Source organism: Mustela putorius, unplaced genomic scaffold, assembly GCF_011764305.1.
Source record: "Mustela putorius furo isolate JIRA1106 unplaced genomic scaffold, ASM1176430v1.1 tig00003850_pilon_pilon_pilon, whole genome shotgun sequence".
NCBI lineage: Eukaryota > Metazoa > Chordata > Mammalia > Carnivora > Mustelidae > Mustela > Mustela putorius.
The window spans coordinates 5,248,334-5,270,874 of record NW_025422002.1 but is presented as its reverse complement, the minus strand read 5'-3'; the positions used below and the strand labels follow the sequence as shown (position 1 = coordinate 5,270,874).

General features: G+C 44.2%; 1 protein-coding gene across 9 annotated transcripts in view; it reads right to left on the bottom strand.

Annotated features, from left to right (window-relative positions):
- The window catches only part of ITPR1 (inositol 1,4,5-trisphosphate receptor type 1), a 327,143-nt gene that overhangs the window by 289,144 nt on the left and 15,458 nt on the right, over positions 1 to 22,541 (bottom strand). For all 9 annotated transcript variants that reach the window (XM_013054016.2, XM_004738411.3, XM_004738412.3 and 6 more), the window contains 2 exons: positions 15,448 to 15,555; positions 11,191 to 11,261 (listed from right to left, as the gene is read on the bottom strand). In XM_013054016.2, coding sequence (XP_012909470.1) covers positions 11,191 to 11,261; positions 15,448 to 15,539 — 163 coding nt within the window. In that variant the 5' untranslated portion in view covers positions 15,540 to 15,555. The remainder of the gene's footprint in view (positions 1 to 11,190; positions 11,262 to 15,447; positions 15,556 to 22,541) is intronic.

Genomic DNA, 22,541 nt, shown 5'->3' with positions numbered 1-22,541 from the left:
TTTTCATGTCCATTCATCTTTTCCAAGAGTCAATAATTCCATCTTTCCGCCACTTTGCAATGCTCTCTCTTGGTCAGACTGAACACATTTCTGGGTCCCTGCAAGGCTCTCATTTGGAGTGTGTATCTGTTCTCTCCCCAGCTGTTTGCTGACCCGATGCCCCCAACCACAAGGCTTCCGCAGGAAGCAAAAACAGAAGGAACAGCTGGGTCCTTTGGTGGGAAAACAGACACTTATGGTCCAATGGGATCATCTACCTAACCTCTGTCCCCAAGCGAAAATTCCCCTCTTCAAAATCCCTGACAAATAGTTAGTCTCCTCTGAATGAGAGGAAACTCAATTATCTGAAGCAGGCCTCTTCCCTGAGCAATAGCTTGGCACTTAGAATCAAGTTCCTTAAATCTGAAACCCTGCCTCTGGTCACTTTTATCTGCTGACCCTAATTCTCTCTTGTTCTGGGTACAGGACATCCATCTTCCATATAACAGCCCTAAAGTAATGGAAGATTGACAGCTGACCCTTAGAGCTTTACACGAGGATGGCAATGTCAGAAACGCCCAAATCTCAGGCCTCACCCCAGACCTACAGAATGGGAATCTGTGTTTTTAACAAGATCCCTGGGTGGATTCTATGCACATTCGTTTCAGAAGCAATGCCTTAGAGGCCTCTTTTCATTTATTCTACAAATACCTACAAATATTCTACAAATACCAAATACCTAAATAAATTCATTTATTCTTCAAAGAGCCTACTATAATCCGGGACCTGTACAAAGCCTTCAAGGAGACAGGCTTCGGACTTCACAGTCAGCCAGAGTTGGGTGGGAGGGAAGTCATAAACTAGCCGTAACAGCAAAGTTTTACAGCAGGTAGTTGGGGCCAGGTGCTCCTCTAAGTGCTTAACACAGATAAGCTCATTTGATCATCACAAAAACACTATGGGCACACACAGTCAGTCACATCCCCATTTTCAAGCCGAAGAAATAGAGGTACTGAAAGGCAAAGTAATGGGTCCAGGGGGGACACAACCAGCAAAATGCAGAGCCAAGAGACAAACCCAAGCAGTCTGGCTTCAGCGTCTTTGAAAAGGAGGAACAGCTTATCTGCACACAAGGGGTCGGCAAGGATAGTCCAGGGGAGATGTCTGAGGTTTGAAGGACGGGTGGGCATCGGGGAGACGGGGGGGTCCCAGGAGGAACGACAGAGATGGGGAGATCACTTCAGCATGAAGAAAAAGGCCATGCAAAGGCCCAGAGTGGAGAGCAAGCAAGCACACTGATTGCCAGGAAGAAATCAATCAGTCTGGCGGGAGCACAGGACGTAGCGTGAGACTGCAGATGAGGCCAAGAGGTAAGCAGAGTGACTCACGCAGGGCCTCGTGAACCCTGGAAGTATGTTGTGTATCCTAAGCACCACTAGGGAACAGCCCGGGGCTCCACCCAGCCAGTGACATCATCAGATCGACACCAATTCCTGTGGCTGCAGTGAAGGGTGGCCCCACAGTGGGGCCCACGAAGGAGGGGAAGAGGGAAATGCAGAAACCAACAAGGAGGCCAGTGCAGGGACTTAAGTGAGAAATGCTCCAGCTGGCTTAAAATGGCTTAAAGTCTCTCCGTTGCTCTTGGTTCAACATGAATACAATTGTTTTGCGATCCATCCTCCTGATTACCCCTCCTTGAGTTTTATTCCCACTAAGCAATATGTCCCTTAAATGTCAGCACTGAACCCAGGACTTGGTAAGAGGCCCCAAATGTTTCCTGAGAAGTGCAGCTCTATTCATCTCCTTGAGTGCATCACTGGAGAGGAGACTCTCCAGCCCTCCAGATGTGGGTTCAGATTCTGAGTATGGCTTGGTGACTGACCATTGCTGGGCTCAAGGTGCCCAATTACAAAATGGGGATAATCCCACCACCCACAGCCTAAAGATGTCCTAATGGTCAAGAGCAAAAGCCATGGGCCTACCAGGAGGCCAGGCACCAAAGGGGAAGCTCTTTAACCAAGATTTGTTTTTCACAATCATGAAAATTTAGTGAAGACAAGGAATCGCAAAACTATAGGCAGCAGAGAGAGAAAAGAGATCCAACAACGCGGGTCAAAGAGAAGGCACCCTCAGGGGATAAGTAAGGCCAATCCACTGTTCCAGGGAGAAGACAGGTCAACTATAAAAAATCTTTTCAAAAGTGCCAGACTCAGGTAATGTGGAAAGAGAATGATAAAACAGCATCCATGTTAAAAAGTCAATTGTCGACTTAAAGGTCACCAAGAGAAACACTAGTAGCAACAGGCAAACTGAAAATCTTCTCAGAAAAAACATGAATTCCTTCCCAATCAGTTTTTAACTAAGGACCAACATTATACCAGCACTGGGCCAGGAGTGCAGGGTAAGGTCTGGTCCCTCCAGGTGCCCCAAAAATCTAGCTATGGAGACAAAACAGAAAACAGTTGTGTAAACACCATATTCTGGGTTGGTAAGCAGGCAGGTAGTTCATTCCTCTAGTATGCGGACATTCACTCTCGTGTTAGTACATCTCAGAAGGACTTATCTTGCTCAAGTAGAAGAGGAAATGCAATAAGAAATCTGCAATTTAGTGAAGGAATACTTGAAGACCAGCCCTCTTCTAAAAGCAGTTTACAGTAGGAATTAGGAGGTTTTCTGAAATCAGACTGTCTGGGTTCAAAGCCTGGCTCTGCCATTTCTACCTACCGCAATCCTGTACCAAATATTCAACATTTTGTGCTTCAGATCCCTTATCTATAGAAGGAGGTTAACTATGGCTGTCTTCCAGTTATTAAGAGGGTTAAACAGATTAATGAATACAAAGGTAAATACACGAATTAAATAGATTAGTGAATATACATATGCACTACGTAAGATATTCACTATTATTTACAGAAAACAGAACACACAAGGTAAGGGTCAAAAAATAAGAGGGGCGCCTGGGTGGCTCGTGGGTTAAAGCCTCTGTCTTCGGCTCAGGTCATGATCCCAGGTCCTCTCTCTGCCTGCCTCTCTGCCTACTTGTGATCTCTGTCTGTCAAATAAATAAATAAAATCTTTTTTAAAATAATAATAATAATAAATAATACCTTTTAAATCTATGGCCCAAACAGACCTGCCTAGTTTAAAAGATAGTGTGTGTGGAAACCCACTCTGTGTCCCAATCCCTATTTTTTTTTAAGTTTTAATTTATTTATTTGACAGAGAGAGCGAGAGAGGGAACACAAGCAGGGGAAGTGGAAGAGAGAGAAGCAGGCTTCCTGCTGAGCAGGGAGCCTGATGCAGGGCTCCATCCCAGGACTCTGTGATCATGACTTGAGCCGAAGGCAAATGCTTTTTGACTGAGCCACTCAGGCGCCCCCAAACTCAATTTTGACAAAGTATTGTTCCTGGACCCCAGGAGATTAAATCTAATTTCCATATCCATCCAAAAAAGAGAAAAAAAGAAAGAAATTTATCTTAAGCTCAAGTGATTCACCACATATCTTCATCAATGTTCTGAAGACAGGATTCTAAAAGCCTCTGCCTAAAGAAAAAAAATCTTCAATTAGCCATTGTGTTCTCCTTTCAGAAGAACCATAGAACAGTATGACAGTATGACCCCATGACACTCGGTCACCATCCCAAAGGAGGAAGCCCCGAGAGCAATACTGAGACACAATGAGATGACAAGGTCCAGGTACCCATTGCCCTGGAAGTATTTCAGGCACTGAAGTTGAAACCTGTTCTCCATTAGCAAATGAATTATCATGGGTAAATAAATACAGGACAGGGGTCTGGGGCCTAATTTCCCTGGGTGGCTCTGATCTTCACAAAGGAAGCTATCCAGGGCATCAAAGGAAGCAGAAGCTCTCTTGCCCCCAAGTGTAGGATGCCTGGAGCTTTCAGAGATGCATCTCAAAGCTTCAAGCAAGTAGGCAGAAATCCAGTGAGGGCCACATGCGGCAATGTGTGGGACCCCAGAGTAATCAAGCAGCAGGCATGAACCCAGTGAATGTGCGACCCACGGTGAGCATTCTATGTTGCCTGGGGAATGGATTTAAATTACAGTGTTGTTCCCTTTAAATGGGAGTCTGTTGGTGCAAGATTGAGATAAGCTGGTAAGTCTGAAATGATGATTATAAAAAAACCTACTAATCTTTTTATTAAATTTGAATTGATTTTGCGAACACAAAGTTAAAAGAGGCTTTCTCCAAAGCAGCCGCACGCACGCACAACCACACATAAAACCTTTAATGTGCTTCAAAGTGTATCCTTAACAAGCACCTAAAACAGATTTTTCTGCCTTATTTAACAAGACAGGCAGAAACTAAGTCCTTTACCCCCACTGTGAGAGGCCTGTCATGGATTGGAATCAAAAGAACAAACAAATTTTAAGTTAGGCCCTCCCCTTTGCATGCGGGTATTTAAAACTAAGATACGGGTTCATCCCTTCAATGCTTTGCCAAAAGGAAAAATAAAATAAAATAAAAGACTGTTGCCTAGCAACAATTAAGACCATCACCCAAAGGAGGGTGATTTGAAAGAAAGCTAAACCATTGAGTTTGTTTGGTTACCTTAGGCCAGAGACTTTTGCCACCCAAGACCTGGCTATGTCCCCATCTGGCCTCAGAGTAAGGCCTAGCTGTTTCCATACGTTTGTCTTACCTTGACCAAGAAGATCTGCAATCCTGAAGAAATAAAAACCTACATCTGGGGGCACCTGGCTCAGTGGGCTAAAGCCTCTGCCTTCGGCTCAGGTCATGATCTCAGGGTCCTGGGATCAAGCCCTGCATGGGGCTCTCTGCTCAGCAGGGAGCCTGTTTCCCTTCCTCTCTCTCTGCCTGCCTCTCTGCCTACTTGAGATCTCTGTCAAATATATAAATAAAAGCTTAAAAAAAAAAAAAACCAAAAACCTACATCTGGACAGCACGAGACTCCTGAACATTAATGTTCTCTTGTGAAATGTTAACTGGCCTGTTTCTAGCACTGGTCACAAAGCTTCAAGCTGGAAGGGGTCTAGGAAGTTACTTTGTCTACATTTTACTTAACAGGTAGGGAAAACTATGATACCCTAAGGTATCGTAGCAGTTGGCAGGTGACACTGGGCTGGACATTGGCTCTCAGGTCAGGTGTTGCTCCTCACTCCAGCCTTAGCAGTTCTCCCACATGGGCTAAGAACCACTGCCTACTTCAACCTCAACACAAGCAAGCCAATGATCGGGTAAGTAAGCTGTAGGTACTCAAATACTTCTTATCCCCCCAACCATGAAAAATACCACTCTTATTTAAGACTCCTTTAGAAGCTGCTGGGGTATGCAAGAGCTTGCCTGGGATGTGAAACCTCTTTTTAGCAACCAAGACACCTAAGTAAGTCCACAAGACCCCTAATAGGTGGGCCAATGTAGTACAAGAACTCTGGGACAGAGGAAAATCGCAGTAAAAGTGACAAGGACACAAGAGCTTTAGGTCCAAATTTGTCGTAGCCAAGCAACATATGCTGCTTCTTCCCAGTATCACCCTGAGACTGTGACTCTGGGCTGGCATTGTTCTAAGCAAGACACCTGCTGAGCAATCAGGAGTTGTCAACTTGGAGATACCCAGAGACATGGTTATACTGGTTATACACGGTTATACTGGTCCAGACCTTCACGCCCACTACAAAGAGGACTCAAGTTGTAGGTAACACGCTGCATAGCCCACAGACCATCTTGGGGGTAGTTGAAAGGATCCAGGGCTTTCGCCTTCCCGTTTGGCTTTCTTCCGCATTTACATGGTCCTAAATCCAAGTTAAGAGCTTCAGCAGACAGCAGAAGAAAAGCAGTTAACTTGGCCCACTTTCATTTAGAGACTGGAGGTAATAGGGGTCCCAGCCTGAAGAGACCCTTGTGCTGAATGGAAAAGGGGCCAGAGGGCACAGAAGAGTAAGAGCACTGCTCCCTGGCCTCCCTCTAACACTCACAGGTCATAAGACACTGGGCCACATGCTCAACCAATATCAGCCAAAGGGCACCAGGCATCCTGGGCTGAGGAGGTGCTGCCAAGCTGAATGAGAGAACGAACACACATGAGAAGTATCACCATGTACTGCGCCCCAGCAAATGACAGACCAGAGGGGCAATTTTTTACACTTTGTAGAAAGACATTTCATGTGCTTTGCCTCTGCTTGCATATAAACAGCTGCAGTGTGAACAACAACTTCCTAGACAACTCTAGACAACTTCCTCAAAGATGTCAACTGTGCATTGGCAGTGACCTGAGAATGCGCCTTTCCTCCTGGGACTCTAAACAGCTGGCACACAGGAGGTGTCTGATAATGTTTGTGGAATGAATGATAATCCTTGTAAGTGACAGTCAACAGACTATGGGGAAGTCGCTCCATTTCTAAGAGCACCCTTTTCCTCAACTGCATCATGGGAACATCCTTAGCTCACCTCATGGGCAGTTATATGGATTATGAGATAATCCGTGGGAAGTGCTCAGCACAAAGCAGATGATCTATTCGTGTTGGCTCCTATTCTCTATAATGTGGCTCTGTTTCTCCATAAAACCCCAAGACTCCTGAAAGCAAGGGGGACTGTGTAACTCATCTTGTCCCCTCTCCTCAGCAAGGCCAGCAGCTGGGACATAGTAGGGCTTCAATGTCCCCTGAGCTTAACACCCATTTTCATGACACTTTAGCTGAGTGGGTTATTTTCCTTGAAAGCAACTTGATTGGGGGAAGAAAGAAACATGGGACAAGGAAAATACCTAGAACATCCACACTCTCAGCCTGATCTCTGACCTCTGCCCCAATTCATATAAACCACAGAATTATTTCAGAATGCCTCCTTTGTCCTCACCTTTCCCTGCCCAAACTTCTCCCTGTGTTAAGCGAGTTTCCTTGCAAACAACTTTTCTTCTGAAACTAAGGGGTTCCTGCAAAGTTAAAAACTTCTCACTCTTCACTCACATTGATATGGTAGCATCTAAGATAAAAAAAAAAAAAAAAAAAAAAACCAACCAAACAGAAAACCTGGGGCCAAGAATTGGCCTCTTGAACTGAATGGAGAAGATGAAGTTTTGAGGGTAAGAACTTGACCGTTGCAGATTGAAAAAGCAGATTACACAACAAATGGCATGTTCAACACTAATGCCGGTCTTAATTCCCAAAAGCCCCAGGCCTTGTTTCTCCTCCAACACTCCTAGAAGTAGCATTTAAAACAGCAACGTTTCTGGGATCAAAACAAGACTGGTAGTTAATTTCCTTCTTTTCTTTATAGAAGATGCTGTTATATTTAGTAGGGGGAAGAGACGGGTGGGGATGGAAGGGGAAAACATCCTCTAAAGAAGGAATTCCGTAACCACAAAGTTTCTATTGCCGGTTTCAATCTGTCTGTCTTCCTTCTTTCAAGATTATGAGCAAAGCCAGCACAAATCAGGGAGAAGAGAGATTGTGACTTACCTGCCATGGACCCTGATGCTTCCAAAGGGTACCACATTAGCTAAAGGACTAAAGGTGACTGAGCTAGACTACGTCGCTGCTCTTATCGTCACCTAGAGCCCAGGGGCCACTGTCCAAAATTCATGAGGACAATGAAGGAGACTTGGCTTAAGTGAACCAGACGTTCACCCAATCTCTCCTTCCTATGATGAAGTCCGGGGCAGAAGATACATTCAAGGGAATCACCAAAAAAAACCCAATTCACTTGGCAATGAACTTTTACCCATCAGAAAAAAGCAAGTGTGTTCAAGATTTTTACTCTTTTGCAGCTACTGGGGAAAATAACAGCTACCAGTCACTGAACAGGTCTTGTGTACCAACTATATACTCTATTTGGCTCTTTAGCCATATTATCTTCGATTCTATTACCTTTACAAATAAGGTATTTACAAGGAAGGAATTGTCCCCCCCCCCCATTTTATGGGTGAGGAAGCAAGCTCAGAAAAATTAATCTATCAAAGCCACTTAGCCTGTACATGGGAACGCCAGGACTCAAATCTAGGCCTTTGGGTCTCTATGCACACCCCTACCCACAAAAGCATTAAACACAAAAATGAAAAACAATACTCTCATATCACTAAAGGATTCGTGTACAGAATTCCCTTCTGCCACCCTTTATGAGTACGAGCCTCTGTGCTAAGTACTGGCAATGAAAAGACAGGACTAAGGCTTACTGAGTCCTGAACCAAAGGCCAGGCTCCCTCAGTACTGAATTTGAAACACACATTTCATCTTCCCAGGAACCTTATGAGGTAGCGACTAACATCATTTCCCATTTTACAGATGAGAAAACCAAGCTTCACAGAGGTTAAGCAATTTGTCCAAGGTCACACAGCTAAGAACTTGGATTTGAACCCAGAAAGCCCAGTCCCAGGGCCTATGCTATTAACCACGAGAGTGGCAGTTTTCAAGAGGAGCTCACAAAATGAAAAACACCAAGTCAGAAGCCACAGGGAGCATTACATAAATAGGCCTTTGGTTTCCATTTACTTAAGATCAGGTTATGATGGTTCTCAATATAGGAAATAAGTTGGCAAGGAAACAATGGAAGCAACAACAAACCCAAATGACTAAATGTAGCTCTGCTGATTGCTCAGATAAAGAATCCATCATCCTAGCCAGCCGCTTGCCAGAATCTCACTTTTCCATATGTGTTTGTTAAACTCTAGGGTGTAATGGCACGGCAAGGAAATGGACTAGAAATGCCTCCAAATTGTCCAATTGCCCTATGCACAATTTCTAAACATCACAATTACTTCAACTTCAAAATCACTTATATTTGGAAAGGCAATAATCTCTTCCAAAAGAGAAATCAGTTTCTTCACGTTAGAAAAAAAAAATTTTTTTTTCTTTTTTTCAAGGAATGCTACATTAGAACTGAAGGGCTGCTTAGGAAAGTGTTTAAATCCTTGCTGCCCCGATTCCAAGGGAGAGATCTTTGTGACCCTCTGCCTGGGCCCCTCACTTGCCAGCCGAGAGCCTCAGGTGCAGCACAAGGAACCCAGGCAGTCCTGACCTACATTTGCAAAGCCTGCAGCAGAGTTTGTTTGGAACCAGATTTTTCCACAAGTGCAAAGCACCTCACAACCTAGAAATCTTTATTTATGAGGACAAGCAGTCAACATAGATCAGGACACAGTCATGTGACCACCTGTAGAACCAGGCCGGGCCATAAACAAAGTTTGGTTCTTTCCAATCAGCCTCTATCAGACTGTCACTTTTATCTGAAAACAGTCCCTTCAGTCGGTCAACAGATATCTATCGAAGCACCAGACACTTTGACCCTAGTACGAGTAAAACATGTACGTCTACTCTGACTTGCCCTGGCTATGGTCCCATTTATTTCAACATTCTAAATGCAAATTCAAATAGCCACTAGTTCACTTTGTACAGGGCATGAACACCTTTCCCAGGTTCCTTTCTCAACTAGCGGGCCTATGCGCAGGATGGAGTGAGTGCTCACACTGGACCCAAGCAATGAGTACCTTCCACTTGGCCCCAGTTGCAAAACCCACACCCCACCCAGCTCACCCCTAAGTAATAAAGCCAGGAGCTAACAGGCCAGGCTCTATTAGCAGGGGTGCTTGATCTTGGCTATACAGGCGAATCACCTGGGAAGCTTTTAGAATAAGAAAAAAGGAAACCATCAATCCTAAATTAAATGACCATCCTCAAGGGTGGAACTTCAACATCAGTATTTTTCCAAGTCCCCAAGGTGATTTTAGCCAAAGTCTAGACCTACCACTCCTACTCCATCCATCACCAGCTGTGTGACCTCAGGCAAGACACTTAACCACAGACTTTGAGGACCTCAATCCCCTCCCAAGGTGGACATAGAAACCCATGTGCTAAAATGTATGCAGAACGCTTAGCACAGCACCTGGCACAGAGTCTACTGATCTTGGCCCTGTTAGAAGATAAACTGAGGCATATTTTATTATTCAGCAGAGAGAATTAATTCTGTAAGTCACTGCCTAGATTAAAGTTATTAGATCAAATCTTTTATTTCTGCTGCATTTGGGATTCTGTTTTGGAAAAAGCCATGAAGGAAGGATTGGAAAGAAAAGGCTTCAGGGACCACAGCTGCTCAGGATCCTGTCACACAGGGCTTATGGCAACAATTCTCTTTTTCGAAGGTCCCCCTCACCACCTCCCAGGTGAAAATATTCTCTTGATAGTCTCATGCCAACTGGATGCAGTCCAACACCAAACATCTTCTAAATGGCTTCTCTCCATCTGAATGTCTGCCTTCTATTTTATTCTAATTCCTTTAGCTTTTATCAGAAAAGTCAAACGGTTTCCACATCAATTAACAATAAGAACTTATCACTCAAATGATGTAACCGAAAAATGGCAAAGTGTGAGTCCTCTGGGACTGAGGCCATGAGTCAAATCCTAACTCAATGGGTTCTCAACCCCAACTCAATATTTAAAAAAAAAAAAAAAATTACTTGGGAAGCTTAAAAAAAATGCCAGTGCCCAGGTCCCAACCTCGAGAGATTCATTTGATTGGTCTGGAGTGGGGCCCTGAATATCTGTTTAATTTTTAATCTTCCCTCAGATAATTCTACTATGCAGCTGGAGTTGAGAACTACAAACCACAAAAGCTAAGAAAAACAAAACATTTATCCTCTTAACCTCTCAACTATATTTTAAGCACCTTCTGGAATAAACAAGGCTACCTTCAGAGGAAGATACCAGATATAAGAGGCCTAGAAAGAAAACCAGTAGTGGGAAGCTACTGGTAGGAAGTGTGTCCTGCCTAGGTCTTTTAACAAAAACTAAGTGCAATAACAGACATCTTCTCCTTCCAGGTGGAAGCATCTAAGAATACCAGAGCCCCCAAAGGCACAGTGAGACTGGATGCAGTAACACGTTCCTTGTGATGAGATCCATAAATCCTGTTTGTTTAGGGACAAAGGTGCACAAATGTAAGGGTTTAGGCTGAATTTTCACTGATCAACACGTATGTAATATCCAAATGAAGGCTCTAATGAAAGCCCATTCCAATCTTGATGCTGAGCTTATTTACACATTTTCAAAAGGTCACAAAGCTTGGACTTGAAATCATACTGTAAAAAAATGTAAGCAAATAAGCCTACAATTGCTTATCAAATACACACATGTGTGAGCACGTGTGCACGCGCATACACACACACACATACAAAGCAATACACTTGATGAATTTCCAAATGAGGGAGGTACCCACTCCAAGAAGGACATCAACTTACCTCTGAATTTCTTGGGTGGATTGTTAAGGTCCCCAGCTTCTGGCTGAACCACACAACGATCGTCAACCAGACTGTGAAGACAAGGAAAAATGCTCTATCAAGCCAAGTCTAAGAAAACAAAACCTAAGCATGATGCAAAAATTGAATATCCAGTGCTATTCCTATACAAAACTTGGATGGCCACGTTCCCCTGCCAGGAGGCTGTTTACACTAGAGGCTTCCCATACAGGGAACTACACCTAATCCAAAAGCCCAGGTTCTGCTCCTGCAATGCACACATTAACCTACTGTTTTCTGTGGCTCTTTTCCCTTAACCACATCCATGATGGATTTGAGCAAAACATGCAAAAATGCTGAAGTCAGGAGGCGTAGCAAGGGGTGAGGGCATTCAGCTTACGGTAGCTGAAGGGTCCATTCGTGCCAGGCAGAGTGCCGGGCCCTGTGACGTGAGGATGAATATGAACTAGGCCCTGCCCTGAGGGAGCTCAAGGCTAGTTCGAGAGCCACAAAAGCAAACTAAAAAAGAGAGTATAACCTAGGGGCTATAAGAGAAAGAAGAACAAAATACAGCCGGGAACTAACAGTGCCTGAGGCCATCTGAGAAGCCACTGGCAAGAGAGAGTCATATGGAACTACTGGAAATCGACATGGAGGTAGGGAAAGTGCAAAAAGTTATAAATAAATGACCAGCCCCAATTTATATACAGACCCACTATTTAGAAGTTCAGACTGACCAAAGTGACATGTACAATTCTTTTAGGACAGATTTAAAATAATGTATTTTTTTGAACAGATGAGGAAATTGAGGCTGAGAAGTTTAAATGACTTATCCAAGTTCCTAAAACTGGTATTGGTCATTTGCCAAGTGACCACAGAACTTGCTGCCAGCTCATACACTTCAGTTTTCCAGGGTTTCCTCCATTAGTCTGTGTTGCTCTTTATTCCAGAGGCAAGGCACCATTAAATAGTTTGCCTTTACTCTTATCACAACTTTCTCCAAAATTCTGTTTCACCTCCTAAAAGTCTGGCCTGTCTTCCCAGACTGATTCAGAGCCCCCATCTTCTCCATGAAGGCGCTCCCTCTGAGCCGGCATTCCCTGCCTCTCCTCCTGTCTCCCTCACCTCATTGGAGAAGCACAAATGGTGCAGTAAGCTAAGAGCTTCCCAGGGGCACAGAGCTGCCTGCTTTGTGGCCCAAAAGATGCCCACCGTTCGTACATTTTCCTGCCCAGGCGAGGTGCTCAGTTATATGTTTGTGTTTGGTGTGAATCAAAGTGGCCAGAGTAACCCACCAGCACCTTGCGGCCTTTGGGTATAAGACGCAAGATCTCTCTCCCTCAAGAAGGGGAAGAATGTGGTCAATGGCTCAAGTTTTTATGCAAAAAGTCAAGAACAGAATGTGCATACAGAAAACTCCCACTTGAAGCCCTTGAGAATGTAAATATAGTAATGCCACCAGAGCTATCATAGTATGTGAAGTGGGGGAGTGCCTTGGAATCCAATACAGTGCTGAATTAAGTACTTAGCAAGTTCTCTAGGTCGAGGGGTAAGAGAAAGGGCCCCAGCCTAGCCCAAAAGACAAATGACTGTAGATGGTATATTGCCGCCTCTGAGCAGCTTGACGACGATTACGTCATTTCATCCCTCCTGGTCTCGGTTCCTGTATCTGTAAAATTATAGAGTTAGTCTCAAGGAGTCTCACGTAAGGTGATGTTCCTCAGACTTCCTGATACCAGGTCCCCCTCATCCCCAGGCCTCTCAAAGCTGTGTTCAGGATGGGGTCTAAGATCTTTGATTTTTAACATGTTTCCCCAGTGATTCAGAAGCATGCCTCTGATACACATGTGCATGCACACGGGCTCTCCAAGTCCGGCTCAAGCTCTGAAGCTCAGGGAGTCAATAAAGCTACTGGGGAGGTAACCGCCATCTATATAAACGGAATGTGGCTAGGGAGCTAGATGCCAAGTTCCACAAAAACAGGGTGGTCACTCGCTGTCATTCACAATGGGTGCTCCAGAAATGTCAAAAATATTAAAAGGAAAAAGAAGCTAAACTTCAGTTTCCAAGTCCATTTTGAACCAAGGGAATATTCCTCGCAGTATTCGAGCCCAAAATTCAAAACTGACCATCTTCACATTAAGGAGAAAGTGGGGGCAGGGGTGGGGACCCTATCAATAATTTGTTTTAAAAAATAACAATAATAATTTGTTATAATACTTGAGGAAAACTCTTATAAAGCAAAGATTTTGCACCTGATAGGGATTCTAAGAATGGATGCTATGGAAGAAGACAAAAAGCAAGGCAGCATGAAAGATTTCAGGGGCTGCCACAAGTGGGCTCAGTGCCGTAAGCACTGCAGGGGCAATGGCACTATGACAAGAAATCAGGGCCCCAGAGAAAAGATGAGGCATAAGGTGGGGTTGAGGTTTCACAAGGCAGCCAGGTAAGAGCTGTGGGCACTGAAGAGGCTGGTGAGCCAATTCTGCCAGAGATGGATGGTCAGAAAAGGTGGGGAATGGAAAGTCGACCCTGCCAAGGGCAGCTGTTAGGAGCACTGGTTCTGGAGTCTGGAGTACCCACAGCTGTGGAATCTGGGGCAGGTGGCCTCACCTCTCTGAAGCTCAGAGGCTTTGCCTTCATGAAGACCAAAAATGATGGTACTTGCTATGCAGATGTGTTTGGGAATTCAAGGCATTATGTGTGGACAGTCCTTAACACAGTGTTGTACACATCCACAGGACTCACAGAAGTGGCGACCTCTGCTATTTATTACCATCGCTTTACCTGCTGAAAAGCAAGAGGATGGAGGATTCCAACAGGAGGTAAAGGAAAAGGAAGGAATCAGCCAAGAAGAATAAAAGGGACAATCAGAGAGGCACGGACAGCAAAAGGCCTCTTTGCCAAAACCCACGGAAGATGAATTATGAAGAGTGGGTCTTTAGTGTAGACAGGTTTTAAAAAAAAAAAAAAGATAATGACTGAGAAACAGTCACTGGATTTAGGGATCAGAGTCACAGATGACTGCTTTTTATCAGATGACTTTTGAAAACAAAATTTTTATGCAATGAAGTTTAATTAAGCTATACTTCTATATGTGAAATAATGTGCTCCTTGCAGCTGGAGTGACCTGAATGAGAGCCCAAGAATACTCATTCTGCACAAATACCAGAGACCAAGCATGCTTTAAATAATAGCTTTGAATAAAAGAAAGTCTCTGGCTGCTCTAAGAATTAGGTTCTTAGGGAAGCTGTTGGCTTTCCTCTCCGCAATTCGAGATCAGCTCCTGCCAAATCCAATAATTCCACCTCGGGGCCTAACTCCTCCTTTCTACACAAAGACAATCTAGACCATTCCTACGCCTTCTGGAGTTAACCATCTTGATTCTCCATTCTGCTTTTTTCTGTGTTTGGGGCTATTTCACTTCTCCTTTCCTCTTCTGGACAATGAGAGAAGGAGAAGGGAGAAGATAATCAAATAAAGACATTGGGCAATGTACTTACTCTCTTAAAAGTTGGGTAAAAATTGATGACAGCACAAAAGAACAAAAAAATCTGATTTACAGAACTTTGTGTAATATGTAACTTTCAAATGCACGTTGCAATTTAAAATCGGCAAGGTTCTGCTTCAAAGAAGAGAGAGAAGCATCTGAGAAGTTCTGGTCTTTCCTTAAATGACAAACAAGTCAGCATATGAAAATAAGAGCTTTTATGAAAGTCAAAAAGCACTTCTTTGGGGTCTGTAAAAAATAATGCTAAAATTTTATCCCATAGACTATGTACTCTCCCCCCTTATAAGGAATAGGAAATTATAATAAATTCTGAATTACAAGGGTCCTAGTTAATGAGATTTTACTCTTCCAGGACTTCCAAAAAAACAGTATTTTTGTGTCAGAGGTAAACTTGGCTAACATGAGATTTGGTATCACGATTCCAACTGCCCCTGGAAAAGCCTCATCAAATGGTAACATTCTTATCTTAGAAAAATCCATTTTTAAGCCGGCATTAAGAGGTCTTTTTTTTTTTTTTTAAGATTTTATTTATTTTTTTGAACAGAGAGATCACAAGTAGGCAGAGAGACAAGCAGAGAGAGAGGAGGAAGCAGGCTCCCTGCGGAGCAGAGAGCCCGACGCAGGGCTTGATCCCAGGACCCTGGGATCACAACCTGAGCCGAAGGCAGAGGCCTTAACCCACTGAGCCACCCAGGCGCCCCAAGAGGTCTTAAAGAAATCCTGCCACACAAGAAATCAGGAGCTCTTACCCCAAGGTGCTAATAAATCCATTTGTCGATCCTTCCGCGTACAGAGAACAAATGTCTCCAATATGTAGGAAACTAGACATCTTGTCAGACATGTCTTTCTCCAAAAGCCTAGACAAAGTAAAATATGCAACATTATTAGAGGGAAAGAAATGCTCGGAGTGGGGGAAAAAGTCACTGAGAGTTGGCTTCGCTCAATTTTCCAAAGCGCCCTACTTAAAAGTCAAATTTAAATGAGTGTGTGACAGGCAGGCACTCAAACGAGCCAAGCAAGGACATATGCAACAACATTTTTTTCCATATATCATTTATTTCAGGATATTCCAACCACAATAATGCCGGTTTCTAACACAACCACACCCAAATCCAATTCTGCAAAGTGAGGACCCTCGATAATGAATAGCGAATCTAAAGACTGCAGGGAAGTCAGCCAACAACTTTGCAGTGATTAAGGAGTTGGAAAGTCTGACTTATAAAACATTAACGCACTCAATCTGCCTCAGGCAATGTGAAGGCAGAAGGAAACACCTGGTATGAAACTTAGGTCTGGCAGTGCCTCTGCTGAGGTACCAAAGCAACAAAATTAATAAAAGGAAACCTAGTAACAAATACCGCAAAGCTCTAGTGGCCTTTTAAAAATTCAACAACTGTACCCACTTCATCCAAATGTTGTTTCAATTTCTTTCCTTCTTCTCCTTCACCCAAACACTTGCAGGGGGAGAAAGGATCTTAGCACCTGGTCCAAACCATGTCAGTGCAGGAAGAATAATGCGGCTTAGGCCGGGTGAGAACCCCCTCAGGAATACCAGTGGCTAGTTTGGGGCAGTCCTAGAAAGGTCTCGTAAGTTCCAGGAAATCTCTCCACAGCACAGAAATCATTACATACACATACACACACACACACACCACACAAGTATCAACAAAAATACTGACATGACTCATAGGAATAGCTTTCCTGAAGGCCATTGATATTGAGAAGTGGGAGTACATTTAAATAGTTAAAAACTAATTTTTAAATAGTTAAACTAGGGGCGCCTGGGTGGCTCAGTGGGTTGAGCCACTGCCTTCGGCTCGGGTCATGATCTCAGGGTCCTGGGATCGAGTTCTGCATCGGGCTCTCTGCTTGGCAGGGAGCCTGCTTCCTCCTCTCTCTCTCTCTGCCTGCCTCTCCATCTACTTGTGATTTCTGTCAAATAAATAAATAAAATCTTTAAAAAAAAATAGTTAAACTAATTTGACCTTTAAAAAACAAGCTTAGGGGCGCTTGGGTGGCTCAGTCAGTTAAACCTCCAACTTGATTTTGGCTCAGGTTGTGATCTCAGTCCAAGACTGAGCCCTGCATCAGGCTCTGCGTTGGGCCTGAAGCCTGCTTAACATTCTCTCTCTCCCCCTCAGCCACTCCTCCTCTCAAAAACAGACAGACAGACATACACACATAAACATTTAAAAAAAAAAAAAACACCAAGCTTACTTATAGGGGAAGATAGTGCACGGGTATGGACCCCAGCTAACTCCCATGGCTTCACTGGGCATCTGATGTAGATGCAGAGGATAAACCAGGTCTTCCCAGGATCTCTCCTCCAAACTCAGAGCCCCTTAAACATCTTTTCCAATGCCTTTGCTCAAGTTCTGCCTAGAAATCATTCACCTCCAAAGCCACAAGAGTTCTAACGGCATGGAAAAGTGTTCTCTCCTGAAATTGCTTTCTGGCACCAAGTTTGCTTTCCATTAAAATTGTGCAGCAATGATCATCAGGAAGCTAGGGAAGCATGTCTCCTACTTACCAGGTGCTGAAAAGGAACTGAAAATGAGCCTCAGTTCACTGCTTGGGAGAATCTACAAGGAAAAAACCAATTCCTCCAAACAACCCAGACCTGGCAAGACAAAGATCATTTCACTGAACCTGAACTTCTACCTAGAGAAAGACAGCACAGGAGAACACATTCTCAAACAAAACAGTGAGCATCTATAGACACACAAATCATGCACAGAGGGACAATTTGCCAGCCAAGTTCCATGCTCCAGAATCGTCTATCATTTTGTCAGTTCTTCCTAAATGGCCAAAGGCAAACCCATGTTTTAAACAACACCAAAAAAAAAAAAAAAAAAAAAAAAGGCACAAATGAAAAACACTAAAGGCACTAATATTTCCCTTATATGCTTATACTTACAAGACTTATCATAAAGGTTAAGGAAGTCAACATAATTCTGGGACTGATTTTTGGAAAATAAGTTCTGTTTGGATTTGGAGTCACACCAAATTGGTGTCTTCACACTTGGGCCTCCAGGAAGGACACAGGTGAGTGCTAGATACAGGAGCTCAGGTACGTGCTCCATCGGGAGGGCCTCATCTAGAGTGACTAACTCTGTCCTTTGGACCATTTAGCCCTAGTGGAGACCGGGCCAGGAAACAGGGGTGTGCCCTAGTCTTTTTAACTTTCCTCACCACCTGGTTACCTGACTGAAAGATCCCAGGCCCTTCATGGAAAGCAGCAGACACAAGTCAGTGGTGGGGTGATGAACTCAGTGCCCGCAGCTGATTGCTGACACAGATGTCTAGACCCAGTGCTTCTCTAGCACAGTCCTGCAGGGTTACCATTTCTAATGGTAACATGGAATGGAACATTACAAATGTTCTCTTACCGAAATCCTCACGGGTACTGCTATTATTCTCATTTAATTATTGGGGAAACCAAGATACACAGAAGTGAAGATGCCCAAGGCAGGTTGTAACCCAGGTCTACCTGCCTCTTAAGCAGAGCTTCTCATCAACAATGACCCTCGGAACATGGACTAAAATGTCAACCATCCTTATTTTCTGGGTGATAAGATTACAAAGCCCAGATTTTCTGTGTCATACACAATTCCATTTCCTCCTTTTTCTACTTTGGTGTTTCCTAATTTTTCCACCATGGCCACATAACACCTGGGTTAAGTCGGAAAAAAAAGAAATTAACCTTCTTTCTGACCACGTTTATTAAGTAGACAACTAAATAATAAACTTTAGCCATATTTTACATTTTTTCCCAGAAAGCAATCAGAACATCCTCCAAAGTCAATGATCCTTAAATGGGCCATCTGCCAGAGGTCCCAATTTTTAAAGAAACAACTGAAAATGGGAGGGGGGGGAGTACAGTTATTTCCCAGGGGTCTCAAGACATAAATCCCCTCGAAAGGGGCTGGGCAGAAAACCTGCTAGTCTGGCTGGAGGCTCTGGAGTTCTCCTCTCACCCACCATTAGTTAACTGGAAAAAGAGGATGAGGACAAGGGCCAGAAGGAGGAGAGGTCCTGGGGCCATCACCAGCCATCATGGAAGGAAAAACAAAGGCCTGGAAAGTGAACGGAACAGGCCTCTGGAGCCTGGAGGGGAGGAGGTGGAAAATCAGCCCGTGTGTGATAGGCCTGGGAGCAATCTTTTAGAAGACTTCCTGTTGTTCAGAACAGGGTGGGAGAACCTGTCTCTTTATCGGATCCTGGACCATTTGTGCTGGCCAACTTCTCACAGCTGGACCCGGTGTTCCCATGTTGTCCACACAATGACTGAGGAACCCCCCCCCCCCGCCCAGTACAGAAACAGCCAGGGCCAACCTGCCGTCTGCCTGAACCTGAGATGTCAAACTCTGTATCGACACCCAGGGCTCTTTGCTAATAAACTGAGCGCTGGTCCCATAACATCATGAGAAGGCTCAGGGGACCAGCTCAGGGGATCCCAACCTCTCTCTGGGTGCCAGTTATGACGATGATTAGCTCAACGCTGCGATCTGGCCCACTTAAACTTCTCGGCTTTTGTTTCATCTGGAAAATGAGGATAACACGGAACTATGGGGATTGTTGTAAGGAACAGATGAGAAAGTGCGTGTAAAGTGCTTCGTTCAGAGACTGGTAGACTTTCACTCCTTAATGCTATTTATGATTTCCTAATGAGATGAAGTGGAATTCAGGAAGATCCTAGGGCTTCAAAATTTAAACCCAGCAAAAGAAAGGATCCTCTGTTTAAAGTCAGGTTGGGGGTGGGGGACAGTGCCTGGGTGGCTCAGTTGATGAGTGTCTGACTTTGGTTCAGGTTATGATCTCAGGGTCTTGGGATTGAGCCCTGCATCAGGCTCCTTGATCATCAGGAGTCTGCTTCTCCTCTGCCCCTCCCCCTTCCCCTCAGCCCTGCTTCCGCTTGCTCTCTCTCAAATAAATAAATAAAATCTAAAAACAAAAAGTCAGGTGAGTATCCAAACAAATGAACTCCTAGATGATCTGTGACCATATATTTTACTTTAAAATAATTATTCTCCCTAATTCACCTATTAAGAAAAATCTCAACTGTATGGAATTATGCTCAAATTCCAACCTCAGGGCACTCTGAGCTTTCCAAACATACAAAATCTTATCACAAAGGTTGGAGGCCACCTATACAACATGGAATTCCATCTCTTACCCCAGTAATGGAATCCCCCCATTGTGTCTCCTATGGATGGCCTCGCTTCTGCTTAAATATCCAGCAGTACTCCAGGGTTCAAAGGTTCAAGCCATGGTTTCAAGTTCAGAGAGCCCAGTTAGAAAACATCCCTCCCCCCTCCCCCCCAACACCCCAACCCCGCCCCACACAGAAACTCCCTCCCAGAACTTTTGCTACTGATCTGTCCCATGATGCTCAGAACCCTCTCACAATGTGAATGCTCTCAGACCTCCGAAGGACTTTGCTTCTGTTGGCAGAGAGCATCACCATCCTCCCTGGTTCCTGACATGGCCGGGCCTCAGGAGCATTCCACACCCAAGGGCCGGCAAAAGTGGGGATTCTGGCTCTGCCACCTCATCACTATAGGACGGTAGGCCCATTCTGTAACCTTCCCAAACCTCCCTTTCCCCACCCATAAATGGGGATAATAAGAGTAGCTCCCTCACCAGGCTGTCAAGAGGTTCACTAAGTTCATGCATAGAAACTACTCAGTTAAGCACCTGCAGGAACGAAGCGTACAATGCCCGAAGACTATTACTGGATCCCCACCACCTCCCACCACTGCTTTGACACACTGATGCACCTCTTAAAATGGGATTGTCCCAGAGTGGCTTGATCCGAGCAGAGGAAGGAAGATTACTGCCTCTGCGAGGTGCAGTGGCTTTACTGAGCCTCCTGCTGCCCTTGTGCTCAGCTTCAGTTCTCTGTCCACTGAAACTGCTCCCTGAACAATGCAGAACAAAAAGGGACATTTGCTTCTACTCAAAAGAAAGGTTGAAATAAAAACACACAAAGTCAGAGAGATCCTTGAAGAACAGAAACCAGAGGTACTGGTCCTCGAAACCTCTTTTCTCAGAATCTATATTGTTCATTGCCTTTTCTACACCCTCTCTAGTCATCCTGTCCCCTCTGCTGACTCCTATGACTTCTCTATGATTCCTAAATCTGTACCTTATGGCCAACAACTTCTGGGATTCAGCTCCCGGATACCAATAGCGTGCTCGCTTCGGCACCACATATACTAAAAACCGGATACCAATAGCATCTCAATGTACCAGAAAAAATTCACCTGTCTGCCCCATCTCTCTTTCTGCCTACCCATGTCATTTACCACCTCAAAGCCTGCGGCACTGCCCGTCTTCCCTCTCCTTATCCCTGCCACAGAACCTTTGCTCATGCTCTTCCCTATCCCAACCCCTATCCTCGTTAAAGCCAAGATCAGTTGGTCTGGGGATCTGTTTTGTATAACATTTTATTCCGATCACCAATGCCTAGCACATGGTGGTAGGTGCTGGTAAATATTTAGCAAATAACGAAGTCTGAGCATCAAATCTCACTGATTTTAAGTTTTAGTCTATATCTTGAATACTCCAATTCTTTGGAACTCTTCTGCCCCCACCCAAATCCCAGCTAGGATCATTTCTTGACCGCGCTGCATTAAGATTGTCTCTTGAATTTTTCTTTGCCCCTCAATCTATTCTACACACGCAGCCAGCTTGGTCTTTTTTTGTCCGCCCCCCGCCCCCAGCATGATATTTTAGACACATAAATCAGACCATGTCATTCCCCTGCTTAAAACATTCCAAAATCTCCTTGGGAGTCCTCATGATCTGGTCCTTGCCTACCTCCTCCTCCTCATCTCTCTGTACTCTCTCTCTCTGCCTTCTACACTCTGGCCACGATGAACTTCCTCCAGATCCCCCAAAGTGCCAGGTGCCTTGGACAACCTGTAACTGCTGCCTGACACTCTTCTCCACATGGTACCCTCATTACCCCAGGCCATTACCACTATCCAAAAATTGCTTATTCACTGGTTTGCTTATTAACTCGTCCTCACCACTAGACTATCAGGCCATGAGAACATGACAGGAGAATTCTTCTTTCCTACTGAATCCCAGTGCCTGGGATTTGCGTTAGCTATTACCTGAAAGAATGTGAAGTATTTTTAGGTGATTGTTTTCCTAAAACTAATGAAAATCAAGTTTATACTGTTGGAGCAAGGATAGAAAACAGAGCTCTGTTAGACCCTTTCAAGAGATTGCTATGAGACCCCTGGGGCAAATAACACATTATATGTTAATAAAAATAATATAATAAAAAAAGAGAGAGATTGCTATGAGAAATCTGGAAGTCAGAAAAAAATTATATAACTTCTGTCCCTGGCAGAAACTACCCCTACCCCACTAACCAGCCCCTGTGTGTCCAAAAAGGCTAGAAATAGACTCAGAACCACTGAGTCTGAATTCCAGCTTCACATGCTTAATTAACTGACGTAACTTTTCTGAATTTCAGCTCTACCATCCAATTAAAAGAAAAGGGGACAAGGGAATTTTTCCCATCTCTCATTTTGAGGGGTAAATCAAATAATCCACACAAAGTGCTCAGCCCAATATATGGCCCTTACTAAATACTTATTTTTGTATTTCTGAATGAGACTGAAGTGGAAAAAGTTCACTTTTCTTGCTCCAAAGCCTTCACTCATTTCTGCCCATAACCTGTCCTTCTTCTACTTGATGTAAGCTTCTTACTTAGTCAACACTGTTGGAAACACGTTCAAATAAACACAAGTCCCAGAAAGGTTTCAGAGCTCTGTAAGCCTAAGAGGTGGGTGATATTTGGACAGGTCACCCAAGGTATTGTTGCTTT